Source organism: Symphalangus syndactylus, chromosome 10 (assembly GCF_028878055.3).
Source record: "Symphalangus syndactylus isolate Jambi chromosome 10, NHGRI_mSymSyn1-v2.1_pri, whole genome shotgun sequence".
NCBI classification, from domain to species: Eukaryota; Metazoa; Chordata; class Mammalia; order Primates; family Hylobatidae; genus Symphalangus; species Symphalangus syndactylus.
In genome coordinates this window covers 43,106,374-43,125,672 of record NC_072432.2, presented here as the reverse complement: position 1 = coordinate 43,125,672, position 19,299 = coordinate 43,106,374, and the positions used below count along the sequence as shown (strand labels likewise).

General features: G+C 35.7%; 1 protein-coding gene across 8 annotated transcripts in view; it reads left to right on the top strand.

The window, feature by feature from the left end:
* The window catches only part of BMPR1B (bone morphogenetic protein receptor type 1B), a 398,805-nt gene that overhangs the window by 351,217 nt on the left and 28,289 nt on the right, over window positions 1-19,299 (top strand). For all 8 annotated transcript variants that reach the window (XM_055296979.2, XM_055296981.2, XM_055296980.2 and 5 more), the window contains 5 exons: window positions 3,845-3,947; window positions 4,798-4,900; window positions 12,969-13,065; window positions 14,150-14,288; window positions 19,035-19,227. In XM_055296979.2, the coding sequence (XP_055152954.1) occupies window positions 3,845-3,947; window positions 4,798-4,900; window positions 12,969-13,065; window positions 14,150-14,288; window positions 19,035-19,227 (635 nt within the window). The remainder of the gene's footprint in view (window positions 1-3,844; window positions 3,948-4,797; window positions 4,901-12,968; window positions 13,066-14,149; window positions 14,289-19,034; window positions 19,228-19,299) is intronic.

Here is a 19,299-nt window from a genome sequence, read left to right as displayed (position 1 = left end):
GGACTAAAAAGCTGCACCCTTTAAATGGTAATTCTAAAAGTTAACGTGTATCTTTGCATTTACCTGTGACAAAAACTGAAAACTGACTTTACTCCCTTGAGTGAGAAATAGATATTTTAGAAGACAAGATGTTCTTAAGAACTTGTTTACAGATGACCTAAAATCAGTTAACCTTTAAAAATCAATTCTGACTAAAATGTAAAAGAAATTCAAAAGAAATTTAAGAGTTGTTGTAGGAAAACTGTTAATCTTTCCAGCCACATGCAACTGAGCAAATACCCATCATATAAATATAATGCTTTCAAATTTCCTATCACTTGATTCAACAGAGCAGATAAACTCTTTTTAACTAATACTTTGTTTTACAGTTAAATGAATCTTTATAAAGATCTAAACTGTTAGAGGAAAAGTTCTACAGTAGTCTCTTCTCAACTGTGGTGGCTATATGAACAACCCTGGGGTTTACAATAAAGAAACATAAGATCTTAGTGGAAGAATAGAATTAAAGGGACCAAAGTTTGGGTAAACCTTGTAAACACTGTATTCATGTTAAATAAAGATGCTATCAGTGCAGTTTTAGACATCTTATAAAATTGGTTTCTAACCGTTCTACAATAACTAATGAATGAGTTGGGTTCCAGAAGGCTATATTATAAATCTATTTTGACCATAATAAATGAAATAAATTTTTGACCATAATAAATGCATCTATTCTCTGAATGCATATCTACCTAAAAAGAGTATCGCTTGGTCCCTTGAAGCTTTAAAACAGGTAGACACCTTTTTTGCAAGTGTATTTTCACCTGGGCACACTGAAAATCTCTTGAGGCGGTTAAATGCCTGATGATTTTTCTAGATGTTCCTTCTAGACAGTCCTTTGCTTTTGGAATATTTGGAAAACTTAAGGAGCCTAGAACCTGTATAATCATCCAAGAATTGTAACAGAATTATTTCTGTTTTCTTTTTATTTCTTTTTCATATTCTTTTTCTTCTCTCCCTGAATCCTCTTCAAGAAAAACAAGACTTGTATTATCACTGCTTTGACTTCATGCAGTCTTTAAATTCTCAAGTGCTTTGCTTTTTCATGAGTTAACATTATGTCAAGAGGCAGTTAGCACTGGTGACTGAATATCTTGTGCACTCAACTACTGTTTCATTTTGCTATCACTTTTCTTTGTCTATAACACAGGGACAGCATTTTTGAAATGTTACATCAATTGTTTTTTTATTTCATTCATAGTCATTACTACAGTTCCCTGATTCATCCTATGTTCATGTATATATCTCACTTATTTTCAATTTTGTTTAAAATTATTTCCACTTTTATTTCCTTCATGATTCTTCATCTCATCTTTTTATCACTTCCAACACTCTGGGAATGAGGGTAACAATCTCTATACAAAACTAAGCTTAAACATGGCAGTCAGGCAACAGAATGTTCACACAGGCCAATGGTAAGAGTTAATTGTGACAGCCTGTAGCCATCTCTTAGAGGTGGGCAAAATTGATTAGCTTTGACTGTGGAACATAGCTTTGTTTCCATTTGTACTTGCTTTAGGGTTGAAAGTTTTCAAGTAATTCTTGAACTTCTGCAGTTGTAGTAGTAGTTTCCAGTTGATGTTCCTTGCTGGAGAGCAATGTCAGTGAGAAGTGTATAAATTAATTTGCTTTGTGGTAGCTAATATGCCATTGAAATGGCTATCTCACCTCCTTTCTTGTCTTCCAACTAAATATTTGATTCCTTTCTGAATTTATGGCTTATAGGGGCAAGGATTATTTTCTCAGGGTCTCCCTCTCTCTCCCTTCTTTATATTTTTAGCTCATCTCTCTTTGCAGACAAGGGGTGTGTATTTTTAAAGCTTGAATTTACTGTCTCGGATGTTTCTTTATATTTCCTAGGACATCGTAGCAGTAACTTGATAATAGCTTTACCAGCTTTTTCTATACCTTTTTTTTTTTTTGATTCTTAACAGTTGCCTAGAAGTGCATTTCTATTTATTCCTATTTTGAGTAAGAAGAACCCATGATAAAGAGAAATTAGTCTTTAGATTTAATTTAGTACTTCTCTAGCCCCTATACCTTCCTGATACCATAAAATTAGGATGACTATATTTTCTGATAATTTTTGAATTTTGATTTAGATGAGAAATGTAAGTTATACATGTAGTCTAAATATGAAGGAAAAGAATAAAAAAGTCACAGGTGTTACTTGTTCATATTGTTTAAAGTAAATTTCTAAGGAACAGATGTTTTAATTATTCCCTTCAGTGTTTACATGTTTTACATTTTTATAGCAATTTCAGTAAACTGGTTAAAAAGACCTGAAGAGTTGAAGGCATGGGCTGTTCAGAGACAGTCTTTCTTCCACAACAATATTCATGCTTTTTGACCTTGGTATAAGAGAGGGATTTATCATTGGCCCTTTTTAGCCATTCATTAGTATGTTTGAATTTTGTTGTGCTGGCTCTTATAAATTGAAGTATTTTGGACCACTTGAGACTTATAAGACAAGTAAACAATTCTGAGGGTGTTGATAATAACTGAAGGACTAACATATAGCAGCATGCTGCTACCACTAAGACAGAATAGACAAACCCACAAATCATGGTTAATACCATTCTCAGAGCTTTATTCCCATGACCTTTCAAGATTACATTGCCATATCTGTCTTGGATGCTGAGCATGCATATATATGAGAAAAGGATATAGATATAGTTTAGTACTTTATTTCTTAAGACATTCAGTGCTGGTTTATGACTTATATTGAGAGTCTGCTGGCATTCGTCATGCAAACTTGTGAAGATATTAATGTCTGTTTACAAACAGTTCTATATATAACAGATTTGTTTTTTATTTTAGTCCCAAAGGGCATAGCAGAAAACACATGGTGAAGTGAGAGGCCCTTGATTCAAGGCCCAGTTCCATAACTGTTTGTTCTTTGATCTTGTACAAGTTTGCTACCCTTTTATAATTTTAATTTCCTCATCTGTAAAATAGGAATAATAATACTTTCTTTTTCTTATTGTTGAGAGGATTAAATGATGTAGAATAAGTGAAAGTTATTTTTAATCTGGAAAACCATACAGAATTTAAAATTTTATTTCCTCTCCACTATCTTATCAAGAACCCTTCTTTCTTTTGCCCTTCTTTACCCCACCCCTAAATGAAGCCCATACTTTTTACAACAAAGCTTAATTTCTTCATATGACAGGACAGCCCAGAAGCAGAGGTACTAAATGTCAGAATCTCAGTTATGCTATGCTGATCCCAACTCCTACCTGTCTTTAGTTTTTGTGCTTTAATAAGAAATAAGTGTATTTCACTATCTCACAGCAAGTAGAACAGGATACACAGTCACCTGCCTGGATTCACACCCTTGCACTCCTTCTCACTAACTGTAAGACTTTTGAAAGGTACTCAAGCCCCCTGAGCCTCAGTTTCCTCATATAGAAAGCAACAGTAGTACTACCTTCCTCACAGAGTTTGTGTGGATTTGTCTGGAAAAGTAATATCTGTGAAGGGCCAAAATAAGTGTTCAGTAATTGGTATCTATGGTTGTTCATGGTAGTTAATGATGTATGTTATATGGAAATGTTAGATCCTTCTTTCTCACAAGTTTCTGGACAAAGGAGATATTACAAAATGTTTTTATGTTTATTAAATCCATTTTCATAAAAGGAAGTTTTTGGATTATCTTAACAGATCATTGACATTCTCCTTGTTGCAATAAAACAGATGATACACATCACTTATTTCCTTTTCCCCTAGACACACACACACACACACACACACACCGACTCACACACACACATTCTGTTTCTCACTTTGCCTGTTTGGTCTTCAGCACAGACGGATATTGTTTCACGATGATAGAAGAGGATGACTCTGGGATGCCTGTGGTCACTTCTGGATGCCTAGGACTAGAAGGCTCAGATTTTCAGTGTCGGGTAAGGAAGATAACTTGATTCTGTAACCTTTCATTGGCTAGATTTCCAACAAGTTTCAAGCAAGATAAAACCATTGTTTTTCTTGGCCAGCCCATTTTTAGTATAGTCATGTGCTGCACAGAAACATTTAGGTCAGCAACAGATGGTAGGTATCATGACGGTGGATGGTGGTCCCGTAATATTATAGCAGCATATTTCGACTCTACCTTTTCTATGTTTAGATACACAAATAGATACTATTGTGCCTTAATTGCCCACAGTAGTAAGTTCAGTGACATGCTGTATGGATTTTTACCCTAGGAACAATAGACTTTATCTTTTAGCCTATGTGTGTAGTAAGCTATACCATCTAGGTTTGTGCAAGTGTACTCTGTGATCTTCTCACAATAACGAAATCACCTCATAACACATTTCTCACAACATATCCCTGTCTTTAAGTGACACATGATTGTAATTTAGAAAACAAATTTTCCATTGGACCAATTCTTCCTTCATTTTGAAATCAAATATTATTTTCATTTTTGCTGTTAACTTCTTGCTTAGTGTCCCATTAGAGTATCTTCCTCAAAATCCAATTTAGCTTGTTGCATTAATCCAAGCCTTCTTCCTCAGTTTATACAATGCATACTAGTTATTAGAAATGTAGTAGTAATTTTGTTGAAATGCAAAAGTTGCAGTAAGATAATACATGGTAACTTGAAATAAATTACCTTGTAGAGGAAAACATATTTAAGGTGTTTGAGTGAAATTTTAAATTAGTTCTCTAAATAGTGACAATTTTTAAGTTTTAGATGATGTGACTTTGAAATTTAGAAGAAACTCACTAATAGCTGTTTGGGTTCAATTATAGGACACTCCCATTCCTCATCAAAGAAGATCAATTGAATGCTGCACAGAAAGGAATGAATGTAATAAAGACCTGCACCCTACACTGCCTCCACTGAAAAACAGAGGTAAGTGAGGAAGGCTTCCAGGCTGGAAAATCACTAGGTATCATGAAAATAAAAACTAAAAACTAGAATCATTCTCTCTCAATCTACCTGTACCACTTTCCACTGCTGGAGCAGAGCACTGAGGCCAGATGACATGGAACCATCATTCGAAGACATGTGCAAGTAGTTTGTGGGAAAACAGTCATATGTGACTTCACCTTTATGATTTTTATTTTTTCGCACTTCTGTTCAGAAAATTACTATTCCTAGAGTTTGTAGTGTATTTCAGGGTGGAGGCGGGAGATAGCACTCTGCTTCTCCCTGAAAGTTATTCAGAAGTTGTAGTTCACCCAAAAACTACCATTTGGCTATATTTATTTTAAAAGTAAAGACCATATAAAGGACTAAATTAAACATTATTTGCTATATGGCATTTCCTTTTGTTTATGCTAGAGTAACACCTTTTAGTCAAATCATATCAATATATTGATAAAATGGGGAAGGTGTCTAAAAGTTTTAATTTCAAAACTTACCCATTTAAGTGTTGTTCTTTTAAAATGACAAATATTGCATCCCAAGAGACCTTTTGTTTGCAACAGGTCTCATGTTCCCTTTCTCTTCCTCCATGCTTTCACCAACCACACACACACACACACACACACACACACACACACACACACGGTTTTTTGTTGTTGTTGCAGAGTTTTAAGTCCTAAATCTTATCTAAGTGATTTAAAGTGATTTTTCATGATTGATTTTATTTCTTGAGAAGAGAAAAATCTTTCCAACAAAATATTATGGAATTTCATGACTTTGTTTTGCTTTTTCTCTCTCTCTCTCTTTTTTTTTTTTTTTTTTTTTTTTTTTTGAGACAGGGTCTTGCTCTGTCGCTCAGGCTGGAGTGCAGTGGTGTGATCATAGTTCATTGCAACCTCCGCCTGCTGGGCTCAGGCAGTCCTCCCACCTCAGCCTCCCCAGTAGCTGGGAAAACAGGTGCACACCACCACATCCAGCTAGAATTTTGTGACTTTGATAACATTTTTTAACATTTGTTTCTGTTCTAGCCTAGAAAGCTATACAAGACTGATTAATAATGATTCACATCAAAGCCTCACCAGCATTTTTTTTAATTGTGGCAGGCAACATGCTAAGTTTTAGGAATACAGAAATTAATGAAGAAAATTATTCCTCCCAAGAAGTATGCATTAGAATGTAAGAGAGAACTGTGTCAATAACGATATTTGTTCAGTAATATCTCATTAGTAGAGTTAGATGATAAAGTGTATTAAGGACATAATAGAGTGAGTGGCTGGCTCTACCTGGGGGAGGAGGTTGTCAGAATAGCTTCCTAGAAGTGATACTTGAACAAGACTTTAAGGGTGAACAGGAGTGTGCTAAGTGGATAAGGCAGGATAGGCTAAGTATATAAAAAGTTTAAAATTTAAATGGCTAACTTTAGCCAAATATTCTGCTAAAAATTACATTAATTAATCCATTTTAGCCTCACAGCAGCCCTGTGAAGTACATAGAATTGTTCTTCCAACTTTAAAGATAAGGAAAACGCAGCACCGGAAGGTTTATTAACTTGGAGTTTGCATAGCCTATGAGTAGCAGTGACTCTAAACAGATGCAGTAGTAAGTGCAGAGGTCTGGTTTGTAATATTTGAGAACCATTTGCTAACTACAGGAGTACGAAACAGCATGACTGGTTAGAGAAAAATCTCATAAGAGAGATAAGGACTGGGCACAGTGGCTCACACCTGTAATCTCAGCACTTTGGAAGACCAAAGTGGGAGGATCGCTTGGGCCTAGAAGTTCAAGACCAGCCTGGGCACCATAGCAAGGCTCCATTTCTACAAAAAAAAACAATTTTTAATGATCTGGGCATTGTGGTATACATCTGTACTTGCAGCTACTAGGGAGGCTAAGGTGGGAGGATCACTTGAGCCCAGAAGTTCGAGGTTACATTGAGCTACAGTCGTGCCACTGCACTGCAGCCTGGGTGACAGAATGAGACACTGTCTCTAAAAAAATCTTTTAAATAAATAAGAGAGAAGAGGCCAGATTTCAGTCCAGTTAGGAGTGTGAAGGTGAGGGAGCATTATCTGAGGAGGATGTAGAAATTTAGAAAAATAGTAGAATAAAACTCCAAAGGACAGAGTGAAAAGGCTTAGAAAAGAAAGGTAGGAACAATGAGAAGACAAGTTCTTGGTCCAGGGCAATGTGGAGATGAGGATGCAGGAGTGGCTGGTGGACTCTAGTGAGCATTGCGTAAGGTGGCTGGCTTTGGTGGAGTTTAGTAGCATTAGAATGCACTGCTTTGTGCTCTGAGGATCTCAGGTGGTACCTAGGCAAGGTCTTCCCAGATTCTACTGCTTTGCCAGTGCCTAGGCAAGGTCTCTGCAGAGTCTACTCAGGTAGTGTCTAGTTCCAAAGTCTCTGCAGAGTCTTACCTTTTTGACCCAGCTGTTTTGGGTTCAAGTAAGTGTCACTGCAGATTGTAGTCTGAGAGCACCTATGTTTTTACATAGCCTGTACCACAGAGCTGCTGCTTTTTTTTTTGGACTCTACCATATACACATGTACAGTTTTTATTGAAATTGTACTAGATATTTTACTTTCTAGCTGTATGATTTTTTTCTTCTATTTCTTATTGCAATTGTGAACCATCTTCTAGTCTTATAAAAACAGTCCTGGTATTTTAAGCAGTTACAAACTAATTATCGGAGAGGTGACAGTAGTGACAGAATGCAGTTTTGTCATGAAACCACTGGTGATTCTTAACTTGCCTCTCAGAGTGAACCAGACTTCCCCTGGGAGTTCTCAATTCTACTTCCTAGAGCAGTTGGAGTGACAGCGCAGGTAGAAATCTGCTGTCCTGGAGAGAGCTGAAAGCTGTGGGCTCTGCTCTTTTCCTGATAGGTATCTGAAACTGTTCACTTTCTGAGACTCTGGCTGTGGCTTGAATGTTTACATTGTTAGGGCTCTGAGCACTGGTAATGGCAGATTAAAACATGACCAGTGTGACCAGCAGAAAGAAAAGGTTTATTGATAAGGATCACCTATTCATGAGAGAAGACAGGGAGGCTGCCGGGGATAGGGTTATGGGGCAAATAAAAGGAAAATGGGAAGGTAAAGCTAGCCTTAAATAAAGTGCTTGATGGTAAGGAAAGAATCCCTTGATCCTTCTGGTCTCATTGCTCTCATAAATCAGAAATATAATAAGATAAGTAATACACAGTGTTCTTGCAGCTCAGGGTGTATCCTGTATCTTGTATTTACATGGAAAGTAAAAGGCAGTGAAGCTTGGAGTTTTAGTAAAATTATATCATTGGAATGGAAAAGTATTATGTGTTCATATACTGATAATATATTGACGTTGTAATTATGTGGATAGTTCTAGTTTTGGTTGAGTATCTAGCATTCTCCTAAAATAAAAAATTTTTGCAAAATCTTTTGTTATCTTTAAAATTGGAAATGCGTTTAAGCTAAGTTTCCAGTGGCAGTCTTAACATATTTGTGTGTTACAGTGTTTGGATGCCTCTATCTGTATAAAAATATTGTGAGTTGTGCTTTCACTGGTTGAGGTGTTGTGACACCTTGAATTTATTTTTAACTCTTTATATAACCTAAGAGAGGGAGGAATGGAGGAAAAAATTTACTAAGACAATTTATTGTGTTAAATTTTAGCCTGCATAACATGAAGAGCTTACAGATTATTTTCAAGATTTACTAAGCAGCATGTTTAGACAATGAATGCCCAAATTATATATAATTCCTGTTTGTCTGGAATGGCTCCTTGAATGGCTCCTTGAATGGCTCCTGTTGAGCCCTGAGTGGCTTTTTACACGTGCTGTAATGTGTGAAGTTCCTGAGCTCCCTTTTCCAAGATTATTGGTAACATTTCTTAATTTATTCATCTAATAACGGCTTTAGTGGCCTCTCATTTAGTGTTTTCAGATGCAGATTACTTTCATTAATGTTTGGAACTACTATTACAAATCATAAATAGCTATTAAACGTATATATTTTAGACTGATGAGTAAATCATAACACTGACCATCATGAAGTTTGAATAAGAAATTCATAGTGGATTTTAGTTTGTAATAGATAATCCAAAGTTTTTCTGAAATATTTTGAAGATGTTTTTCTTTTTTTAAATTTCAGATTTTATTTTTACTTGCAAGGGGTACATGTGAAGACTGTTACATGGGTTTACTGGACCCAGGTAGTGAGCGTAGTACCCAATAGGCAGTTTTTCAACCCATCTCCCCTCACCTCCGTTAATCCACAGTGTCTTTTCTTCCCATGTTTATGTCCATGTGTGCTCAGTGTTTAGTTCCCACTTATAAGTGAGAACATACAGTATTTAGTTTTCTGTTCCTTCATTAATTCACTTAGGACTATGGCCTCCAGCTCCATCCATGTTGCTGCAAAGGATGTCATTTTATTCTCTTTTATGGCTGCATAGTATCCCGTGGTGTATATGTACCACATTTTGTTTATCCAGCACACCACTGATGAGCAACTAGGTTGATTCTATGTCTTTGCTATTGTGAATAGTGTGGCAATGAACATACAAATGCATGTCTTTTTGGCATATTCCTTTGGATATGTATACAGCATCACTCCTATTCAACATAGCACTGGAAGTCCTAGTCAGAGCAATCAGGCCAGAGAAAGAAATAAAAGGCATCCTTATGAAAAGAAGAAGTTAAAGTATCTTCACTGATGGTATGATTCTATACTTAGAAAAACCTAAAGACTCCATCAAAAGACCACTAGAACTGATAAACGAGTTCAGCAAGGTTTAAGGATACAAAATGAATATACAAAAAATCAGTCAGTAGCCTGCCTTTCCTCCCTCCCTCCCTCCCTCTCTCTCTCTCTCTCTCTCTTTCTTTCTCTCTCTCTCTCTCTCTTTCTCTCTGTCTCTCTCTTTCTCTTTCTCTCTCTGTCTCTCTTTCTCTTTCTCTCTCTCTCTCTCTCTCTCTCCCTCCCTCCCTTCCTCCCTTCCTCCCTTCCCTCCTCCCCTCCTCTCACCTCCCTCCCCTCCCTCCCTTCCTTACTTCCTTTTCAAGATGGAGTCTCTCTCAGTCACCCAGGCTGGAGTGCAGTGGCACGATTTATGCTCACTGCAACCTCCACCTCCCGGGTTCAAGCAATTCTCCCGACTCAGCCTCCTCAGTAGCTGGGATTACAGGCATGTGCCATCATGTCCAGCTAATTTTTGTATTTTTGTAGAGATGGGGTTTTGCCATGTTGGCCAGGCTGGTCTTGAACTCCTGATCTCAGGTGATCCACCCACCTTGGCTTCCCAAAGTGCTGGGATTACAGGCATGAGCCACTGTGTCCGGCCAGTCAGTAACATTTCTATACACCAGTAACATCCAGGCTGAGAGTCAAATCAAGAACTCACTCCCATTTACAATAGCCACAAAGAATATGAAATACATAGGAATACAGCTAACCAAGGAGGTAAAAGACCTCTACAAGGAGAAATACAAAACACTGCTGAAAGAAATCAGAGACAACACAAATGGAAAAACATCCTATGCTCATGGATTGGAAGATTTATTTTCAGTTTTTGTGTTCACGATAATTTCCTAGATGTTTTGATCCAGGCATGCAGTGTGAAGCACATCATGGGGCTGTGCATTAATCCTTTGAGTACATTATTGTTTAGTAAGATAATGTCCTTGTTCTTAGGACGTACACTCTGAAGTATTTATAAGTGGATAGTGGCATTACGTCTACAACTTTAAATGATCCAAAAAATAATACAGATGCACAAATAAGTAAACAAATAAAAAATTTGAATGCAAATATATGTATGCATATTATACATAAATATTGAGAGAGAGAGAGGCATTGAGAAGGCACGATAATTATTTTTAAAATAATGAAATGTTAATGAGAAATCTAGGTGAAGGGCACGTTGGAATTCTTTTTTCTTATGTTTTTTCTGTAAGGGTGAAATTATTTCAAAATAATTAAAATCTTTGTTCACATTGATGGTAAAATAGAAATTACTGTTACCTTTTAAAAAGAATATTTGACAATATGTATGAAAAGACTTAAAATATATATCTTTTGAACTAACAAACCTACTTCTGGGAATCTTATTAAGGAAGTAATCATTAGCATGTGCAAAGATGTATGTGTAAGAGTGTTTATTACAGAATTGTGTATATTATAACAAAGAAGCCTTATGGCAGAATCTTTAGAATCTCCTGAATGTATGACAGAAGATTGACTTTCTAATTAGATGATTTTATGTATAATACAATTTAGTCTTTAAAAGTCAGGTTGTAGCTGGGCACAGTGGTTCACACCTGTAATCCCAGCACTTTGGGAGGCCGAGGATCACTTGAGGCCAGGAGTTTGAGACCAGCCCGGCCAACATGGCAAAAAGCCATCTCTGCTAAGCGTACAAAAATAAGTGGGGCGTGGTGGCTCACACCTGTAATCTCAACTACTTAGGATGCTGAGGCACAGAATCGCTTGAACCCAGAAGGCAGAGGTTGCAGTGAGCTGAGATTGTTCCATTGCACTCCAGCCTGGGCCACAGAGGAAGACCCTGTATCAAAAAAAAAAAAAAAAAAAGTCATGTTGCAATAATAAATAATTTCAAATAGGTAGGAGGACACTGAATGTTCCCAACACAAAGAAATGATAAGTGTTTCAGATGATGGATATGCTACCTGATCACTATTCATTATGTATGTATTAAAACATTATAATTATGTGTCAATAGAAAAATACAAAAATCCTGTTGCAGAAAAAATGTTTGTTGTTCTGGTAAATGTTCACAGTATTATAAATGAGAACAGTTAGTTAGAACAATTAGTTATAAATCAGTATATATTATATTTTGCTCATGAACGTTTTTATTGAAATGATACTGTTAGCAGTAACTTTTCCTGAGCATTGAAGAGGTAGTGATATTATTTATTTTGGTTAGTTGATCCTTTTCAGTTTTTCTTCATGTAACATACAATACTTCTGAATAAAAAAAGTTACATTGGGTGGAAGAACGTTCCCAGCCAAAATATTTCTGTGGCCATATAGTTAAAGGTATATAGTACAGTTGGAAAACGTCTTGTCCATAGCATCCAAAGTCATAAATTAAAATACTACCTTTTAAAATTAAACAACAGTAATCACTCTCTCAAAGGTAAATGGTGCCTTTAGTAAGAATGGTACTAATGTTATTACTATGTAAGTGCACCTGGTTTTAAGTCAGTTTCCTCAAAATATGTCCCAGAAATCACCTGTATAAAATTTACCTGGGATGATTATTAAAAATAAAGTACTTTGAATGGAAATCTTTGGGGTTAAAGTCAGTGAGTATACATTGTATAAAGCTAAGTCATTCTTATTTATATAAAATTTGAGGAATCTGATTTGTTAAGAACTAGAGTTAAAATGAGTAGTGTTTAATAATTTGTTGTATAAAAGTATCATACATTCTTTGGCTGGAACATATACATTCTTTTAAAATATGATTCAGTTTAAGAAAAAGTATGGATTTTGAAGGACATCTTTGTTTAAAACAACGCACAACCATATATTCTCTATTTGGCAACATTTGAGGGGTCCACTTCCTTTTTATCCACTGTAAGATGACTTTATATACAACGAGTTATGTTTTATGTCCCATGAATTATATAGATGCTTTTTTATTCAAATTCATGGTATAGAGTACTCCAGAGACCACATGAGAAGAGCCTATGAACCCATGAGCTGCGTCTGCAATAAAGATGAACTACCTATTTCTATTGTGGGTGCACAGACCCACTTACCTTTGTTGATGTTCTTTCTGTAGTTTTATCCTGTGTCGAGCCTGTTCCTTCCAGACAGGAAGAAATGTGTGCTCTTGATTGTGCCTAGATGAAGCATGATTCACGCTAGTCAAACTTATTTCATTTTGAGTATATATGAGTTTTTTTTAAATTAATTGGTATATGAAAAGGATCTTTCACATTTTGTTTATGATACTTAGCAAGTACTTTTAGGAAAGAGTTGCTTTCTTATTTTTAAGTAAAAATATTCTCTAGATTATGGCTCTTTTTCTTTTTAATTTCAGACTTTGTTGATGGACCTATACACCACAAGGCTTTACTTATATCTGTGACTGTCTGTAGTTTGCTCTTGGTCCTTATCATTTTATTTTGTTACTTCCGGTAAGTTTCTAACACGTAGATGCAAAATTTTTAATTTATAGTATCTTCTTTTTACTAATATTCTGCTTTTGCCTGTTAGTGTTTCTCACCACAGCTTTATTTATCCTAATTAGATCTTATATTTAACTGAAAATATCTGTTACTGTTGATAAATATTTGTCCTAATGAAGTTACAAATAGATACCTATCTCATTTCTGCTTCAGACTTCAAAACTACCCAGATAAATATTTCATCCCTAGGGAAACTAGGGTAGTTGGAGAATTCAGAGACTGGTTGTTACTTAGGTTTGATTCCAAGCAGAGAAATGGCCATGTTGAACTTAAGAGTTGCTCAAATTCCTTATTTTCTAAGCTATAACATTTCTGATTATTAAAGGATTTTAAACATAATTTATAGATTAATCATTAAAATAAGGTCCTTTACGATATGAAAGTTAAATTCGGTAATTCCTAATTATTTTTAATGGCCTATGAACTTATTTTCTAGATTGTGAAATATTAAGGACCTTGATATTTATGTCATTTGCCTTTTGATTAATTTATTACTCTTTTGAGATACTCTGCAAATGGTCTGATTAATTGATTCAAATAAATTCATTTCTAATTGAAAACTTAATTATTGACAAAAAGTTTTTAAAGATTAAATTTATATTATTTCTTTAGATATGACCTTATATAAGAGAGTTAGCTATAATGATTTTTGTACACCCAAAATTTACATCTTTAATTAATTAGGGACCTTAGAAAAGATTTTAAGGAATAATATTGGAGCTATTTAGAAACACTAATAGAATGTAGTCTGCTTGGATATATGTAATTTGAAATAAATAAAAGAAGAAAAATTGTAGATGCTTGAATCTGAGTAAAAATACGTAGTTTATTTAGTTTATTTTAAAAAATAGGTTAGCCAAACAGTAATGAGTTTTACTTGGGAAACCATAACTAAGAGTAAAAAATATGAAGCATTCAATGTATTATATTTAGGTGCTAAAATAAAACTGCTGTGATTACCATTTTAGTTGCAATATTTTACTCCATCATTGCATTTCATTATCTAAAATTATCTTCATCTATCCATCTTTAGGTATAAAAGACAAGAAACCAGACCTCGATACAGCATTGGGTTAGAACAGGATGAAACTTACATTCCTCCTGGAGAATCCCTGAGAGACTTAATTGAGCAGTCTCAGAGCTCAGGAAGTGGGTCAGGCCTCCCTCTGCTGGTATGAGAAGAACATATCTTGAATTTAAAGGAAATGTTTTCTGAAAGAACTGTCAATAAATATGGGGTTTCACTTACTGAAATAGGGCACTGGACAAGGAGAAAGCTCTATGCAGTCTGTTGGACATCCGATCTCAGCTGCAGGGCTTCCTGATAACATTTTGACATATTGAGAGTAAGGTGATTGTTTTTTAATGTAGGTGTATGGTTACAATCCAGACCCTCAGACATTCTGATAAAGAGCAGATTAGAAAACATTAAACATGGGACCATCTTCCTTGTGTTTTCCATAAGGATAGCATTACCGCACTTTGGCCTGGCTTTTGAAGGCTAAAGTATTACAACCAACTGGCTTCTCAGTATTTCTACAAAGAAAGAGGGTTGCTTTTCAGCTGTGGGGTTTATGTTTCAGGGTAAAGTTCTGGCTTTTCCATTCAGGAGAAGCTTCATTTTCTGGTGGTCAGCACTGCCAACCTTGAAGAGAATATATGAGCAAATACAATTTGAAAATCAAGAGTATTACACTTATTTTTTTTCTATAAGAGATGTACAAATAGTAAAATCCCTTTGGGTATTAATGAATTAGATGCTGTTGGAATTGAAACTGAGTTCTTCCAGTATTTCTTGTCTTCAAACTCATCTTTCCCATTACTGTGGAGTTCTCTCTGCAAAACCATTGATCTTGCACTGTTATGTCCTGGATATATCCTAACACCCAATACTGCTTGCAGGTCTTCTTTCCCAGCTTGGTATGTATGGCACATAAACTCAACCTGCCTTCCTGATGTCTCCTCCCACCTCTTCCCAGGATGCTGCCTGGGCTCTAGCATCACCTTTGAGTAATTGTTTCTCAAATACAACATATATCATGTCATTGCAAGTGTAATCTCTTTACTGGACATCACTCCAACTCATGGCTCAAGGTCTACCTCATGTTTTACCTCTGTGACAACTTCTCAGTTACCCCAGGCTAAGCCAGTCTATTTATCTTCTGTGATAACATTTTATTTTTAGCACTAATAATGGCCATTTAAAATAATGTTATAATTAGTGGTAATGTTCTTGTGTCTTTTGGTGGAGTCTGTCCTCTTTGGGGTAGAGGTTACATTTTGTTCACTTTCTATCCCCAGTATAGTGGCTGGCTGATTTATTAAAGGCGCTGTTCAGCAATTTGTTTTTAAAAAGCTTTCAGCTCCTACTTTTAATAGCTATAAAAATACTATCTTGTTTCTATAATCTAGATACCAAAAAATAATATTTGGCTCACATCATAAAATGATTAAGAGCATATATTCTCAAGCCAAATTGTCTGGGTTCCAATCCTGGCCAGACATTGGCCTTTAAAACTAAATCAAATTCTCATTTAGTCCTCATAGCAACCCTATAAGGTAGTACCAGAAATATTGGTATAACCCTGTATTACACATCAGGGGATACAGGCCCAGATAGGTCAACTAGCTAGTACGTGGAGAAGCCAGGATTCAAACCCAGATGATCTGTGCTCTTAACATTAGTGAGATGTGAACTAAATGTTGGTTAAATAAAACAAGGAAGTGCATTTGATGGGGGTAGGATGGGAAGGAGGGTTCTATAAAACTCAGTTCAGTAAAGAAAAAGCCTCTATTACAGATTTATTTTCTGGTTTTAAAATTTGGTTATTAAGATAAACAATGCAGAGGTATACAGTTCTCTCTCCATATATTGGTATGTGAGTGAATACCTCATCTTAACATTGATTTGTTATTAATTTTAATAACATAATGGGCAAATTAGTGCCTTATAGATAACCACATACTTGGACCTTGTGTTTACCAAATGATTTTATACGTGCCCTTTAATTTTGCATCTTTTCTTTTTCATAAAATGTCAATTTTTTCCTTCTTTAAAAGGAAATAATATCATAGGGCTGTTGTAAGAATTAAGACTGTGTGTGTGTGTGTGTGTGTTCTGTGTGTCTTCTCACAGTCCTGGAATAGTGATAATTCTTTATAACTCCTTATACATTCAGTTGTTCTCAGAGTACATGAACTATAGTGATCTGTTAGAAAGTACAGTTATAGTCATTGTATCTTATAGGCATTTTATTTATACAATCAATCTAAAAAGTTGGTATCTAAGAATGTAATATAGAATTAAAGTTTAGGTATAGAAGGACCAGAAACATTTGCTAAATCAAATAAAAACTAAAATAAATCAGTTAAAAAATTTTGAAGTTATATTTTTAGGTTCTTACATGTTATAATAGCTTACTTTCTATCTTTGGGATAAGTTGTTCCTATTCTATTGAATGTCATCAATTCTGTCAAAACTTATAATTAAATTATAAAATGTATTATCATTAGAAAAAAAGCAGATGCAAAACTGCTTATGTTAGGAAATTCTCCATAGACTTACATGAGCAATGCTTTGTAAGATCTGTAAATTAAATATTTTTCTTTAATAAATGTGAGAAGTTTCCTCTCAAATGGGTGATTTCCCTGTGTATGAATTTGGCTCCCAACTGGTGCCCATGCTGCTCCTGTTTCCTTATTTGGGAATGGAGTACAGTGAACTCAACATGATGTCTCATGGTGCGTGGGGCTCCTGAAGGGAGGATGGCTGCATTACACATACACTTGCTTGCTTATTTCCATCAAGCTTCAGTGGCTTCATGGTACATCAGCAGTTCTTTTTTCATAAATTATGAAATTTATAATCTTCATTATAAATAATATATAATATATAATGTCCCCCCAAAATGTTCATGCCCTAATCCCCAGGATTTTTTTTTTTTTTTTTTTTTTAGACAAGGTCTTGCTCTGTCACTTAGGCTGGAGTGTTGTGGTGCGATCTTGGCTCATTACAGCCTTGACCTCCCAGGCCCAAGCGATCCTCCCACCTCAGCCTCCCAAGTAGCTTGTCACTACAGGTGTGTGCTACCACACCTGGCTAATTTTCATATTACTTGTAGAGATGAGTTTTTGCCATGTTGCCCAGGCTGGTCTTGAACTCCTAGACTCAAGGGATCCTCCCTCCACAGCCTCCCAAAGTGCTGGGATTACAGGCATGAGCCACCGTGCCCAGACCTAATCCCTAGAATTTTATGTTCTATGACAAAGGTGAGCAAAGGTTGCTGACGATAAGATGAGATCATTCTGGATTATCTGGAGTGGCCCATGTGATTGCATGGCTCTTAAAAGTACAAAAAGAAAAACTTTAAGTTTTTAATTGATGTAAAGTATATCTCTACAAAGAATACATTCCAGTTTGCTGATCAGGTGTTACAAGAGTTATATGCTAGATTCTTTATGTCCTCTAAATTATATAAATTGTAACAGATGCTTAGCCCTTTCAATCTTGGAACCATTGATATCAGAGTTCTTCAAATATTTTACTGTAAGTACAGATGGGATGAAGATCATATATAAAGAGACATTTAAATTTAATGCCACTTAACTCGTATTTTCATTCTCTTTGTCTCTACTCCACTCTTTTACTATTGTTCAGAGCTCTCTTAGAGCTTGGTAAATAATATTATCTCCAACTCGTTGCTTTCTCTCATTAACTTTTCTCTCTAATATGCTGTTTTGTCTACCTGCTTTGCATTTTTTATTGTGACAATTAACTGTCTCATTACAAAAATGTAATTTCCAGTAATCTTTTCTTGCTTATTTTTTATTCCATCTTCATTTCATTTCGAGTTACTTGGCAGTCTATATCTCAAAATTCCAGTATGTAATCTGAAGAGGTTAAATCTATTTGGGTTTTTTCTGTTGACTCTCATTTATAGTGACTGTTTCTTTTTGTTCTAAAGAATTCGTTCTCTATAATCTTCTCTCATTCTCTCCCTTTCTTCTCTCCCTCCATTTTTTTTGTCCTCCTTTTTCCTCCCCATTCTTGGATATTTCCTTTGTTTCCCCGTGAGCCCAGGAGTGCATTACAGTTTATTTCTTATGTTATACCCATGATCAAGTTGTATGGTGGCAAGAGTTCCTTCAAAGTACTATTATCCCACCATAGTCACGGCATGAAAAGTATTCTGCAAATGGTTTCCTCAAGTGAGCATTTGTATTGAGGAGCCTTGGCATGCTACCAACCTATAGCAAAGTTAGTACCGTTCGATGCCCTCTGCTTAATGCTGAAGCCCTAGGTTCAGTTCCTCTGGTTTTAAAGGAGTCAGAGTTTAAACTCTGGATTCCAGTTCTGGTATTATTCTTTGCCCAGACAGCAACTTGGTTTATCGTTCCCTGCCCTGGTCTCAACTCCTTCCTTCCCTCCCTCCTTCCCTCCCTCCTCCCTCCTTCTCTCCCTTTCTTCTTCCTCCCTGCATGTAGATTTCCTTTATTTCTGTATGTGCCTAACAATGCATTACAATTGTGTTTTGTTATATTTATACATGATTAGGTGTATGGTGATGAGTCTCTTCAGAGTATGTAGTAGTCCATTATAACGGGGAAGTGCAAGTATTCTACTCTGCCAATTACTATGAACCCACTCAGATTTTTTCTCTGAGAAAATAATAATAGTAGAATAAAATATTTCATAATTTGGAAGCAGTATTTTGAATATTCAGAATCCACACTCAATCTCAAATATGTTTAAAAGATATAACATAAATTAATAAATAAATACAGATAAGTTGTTTATATAGAGAAAAATACGAGCTAAATAGATTTTACATGCAGTCATCGTTTCTTCTCTGCAGAAAAAAAGATTAAACAAATCTGTCGTGCTGTGAATACACGAACTGTGTTTTGGGATTTCACAGGTCCAAAGGACTATAGCTAAGCAGATTCAGATGGTGAAACAGATCGGAAAAGGCCGCTATGGGGAAGTTTGGATGGGAAAGTGGCGTGGCGAAAAGGTAGCTGTGAAAGTGTTCTTCACCACAGAGGAAGCCAGCTGGTTCAGAGAGACAGAAATATATCAGACAGTGTTGATGAGGCATGAAAACATTTTGGGTGAGTAGAAGTCTGCATAGCTATGTTCAGGGTTTCCTAGCTTTCCTCTGTCTTTCTGTTAACATCTGCATG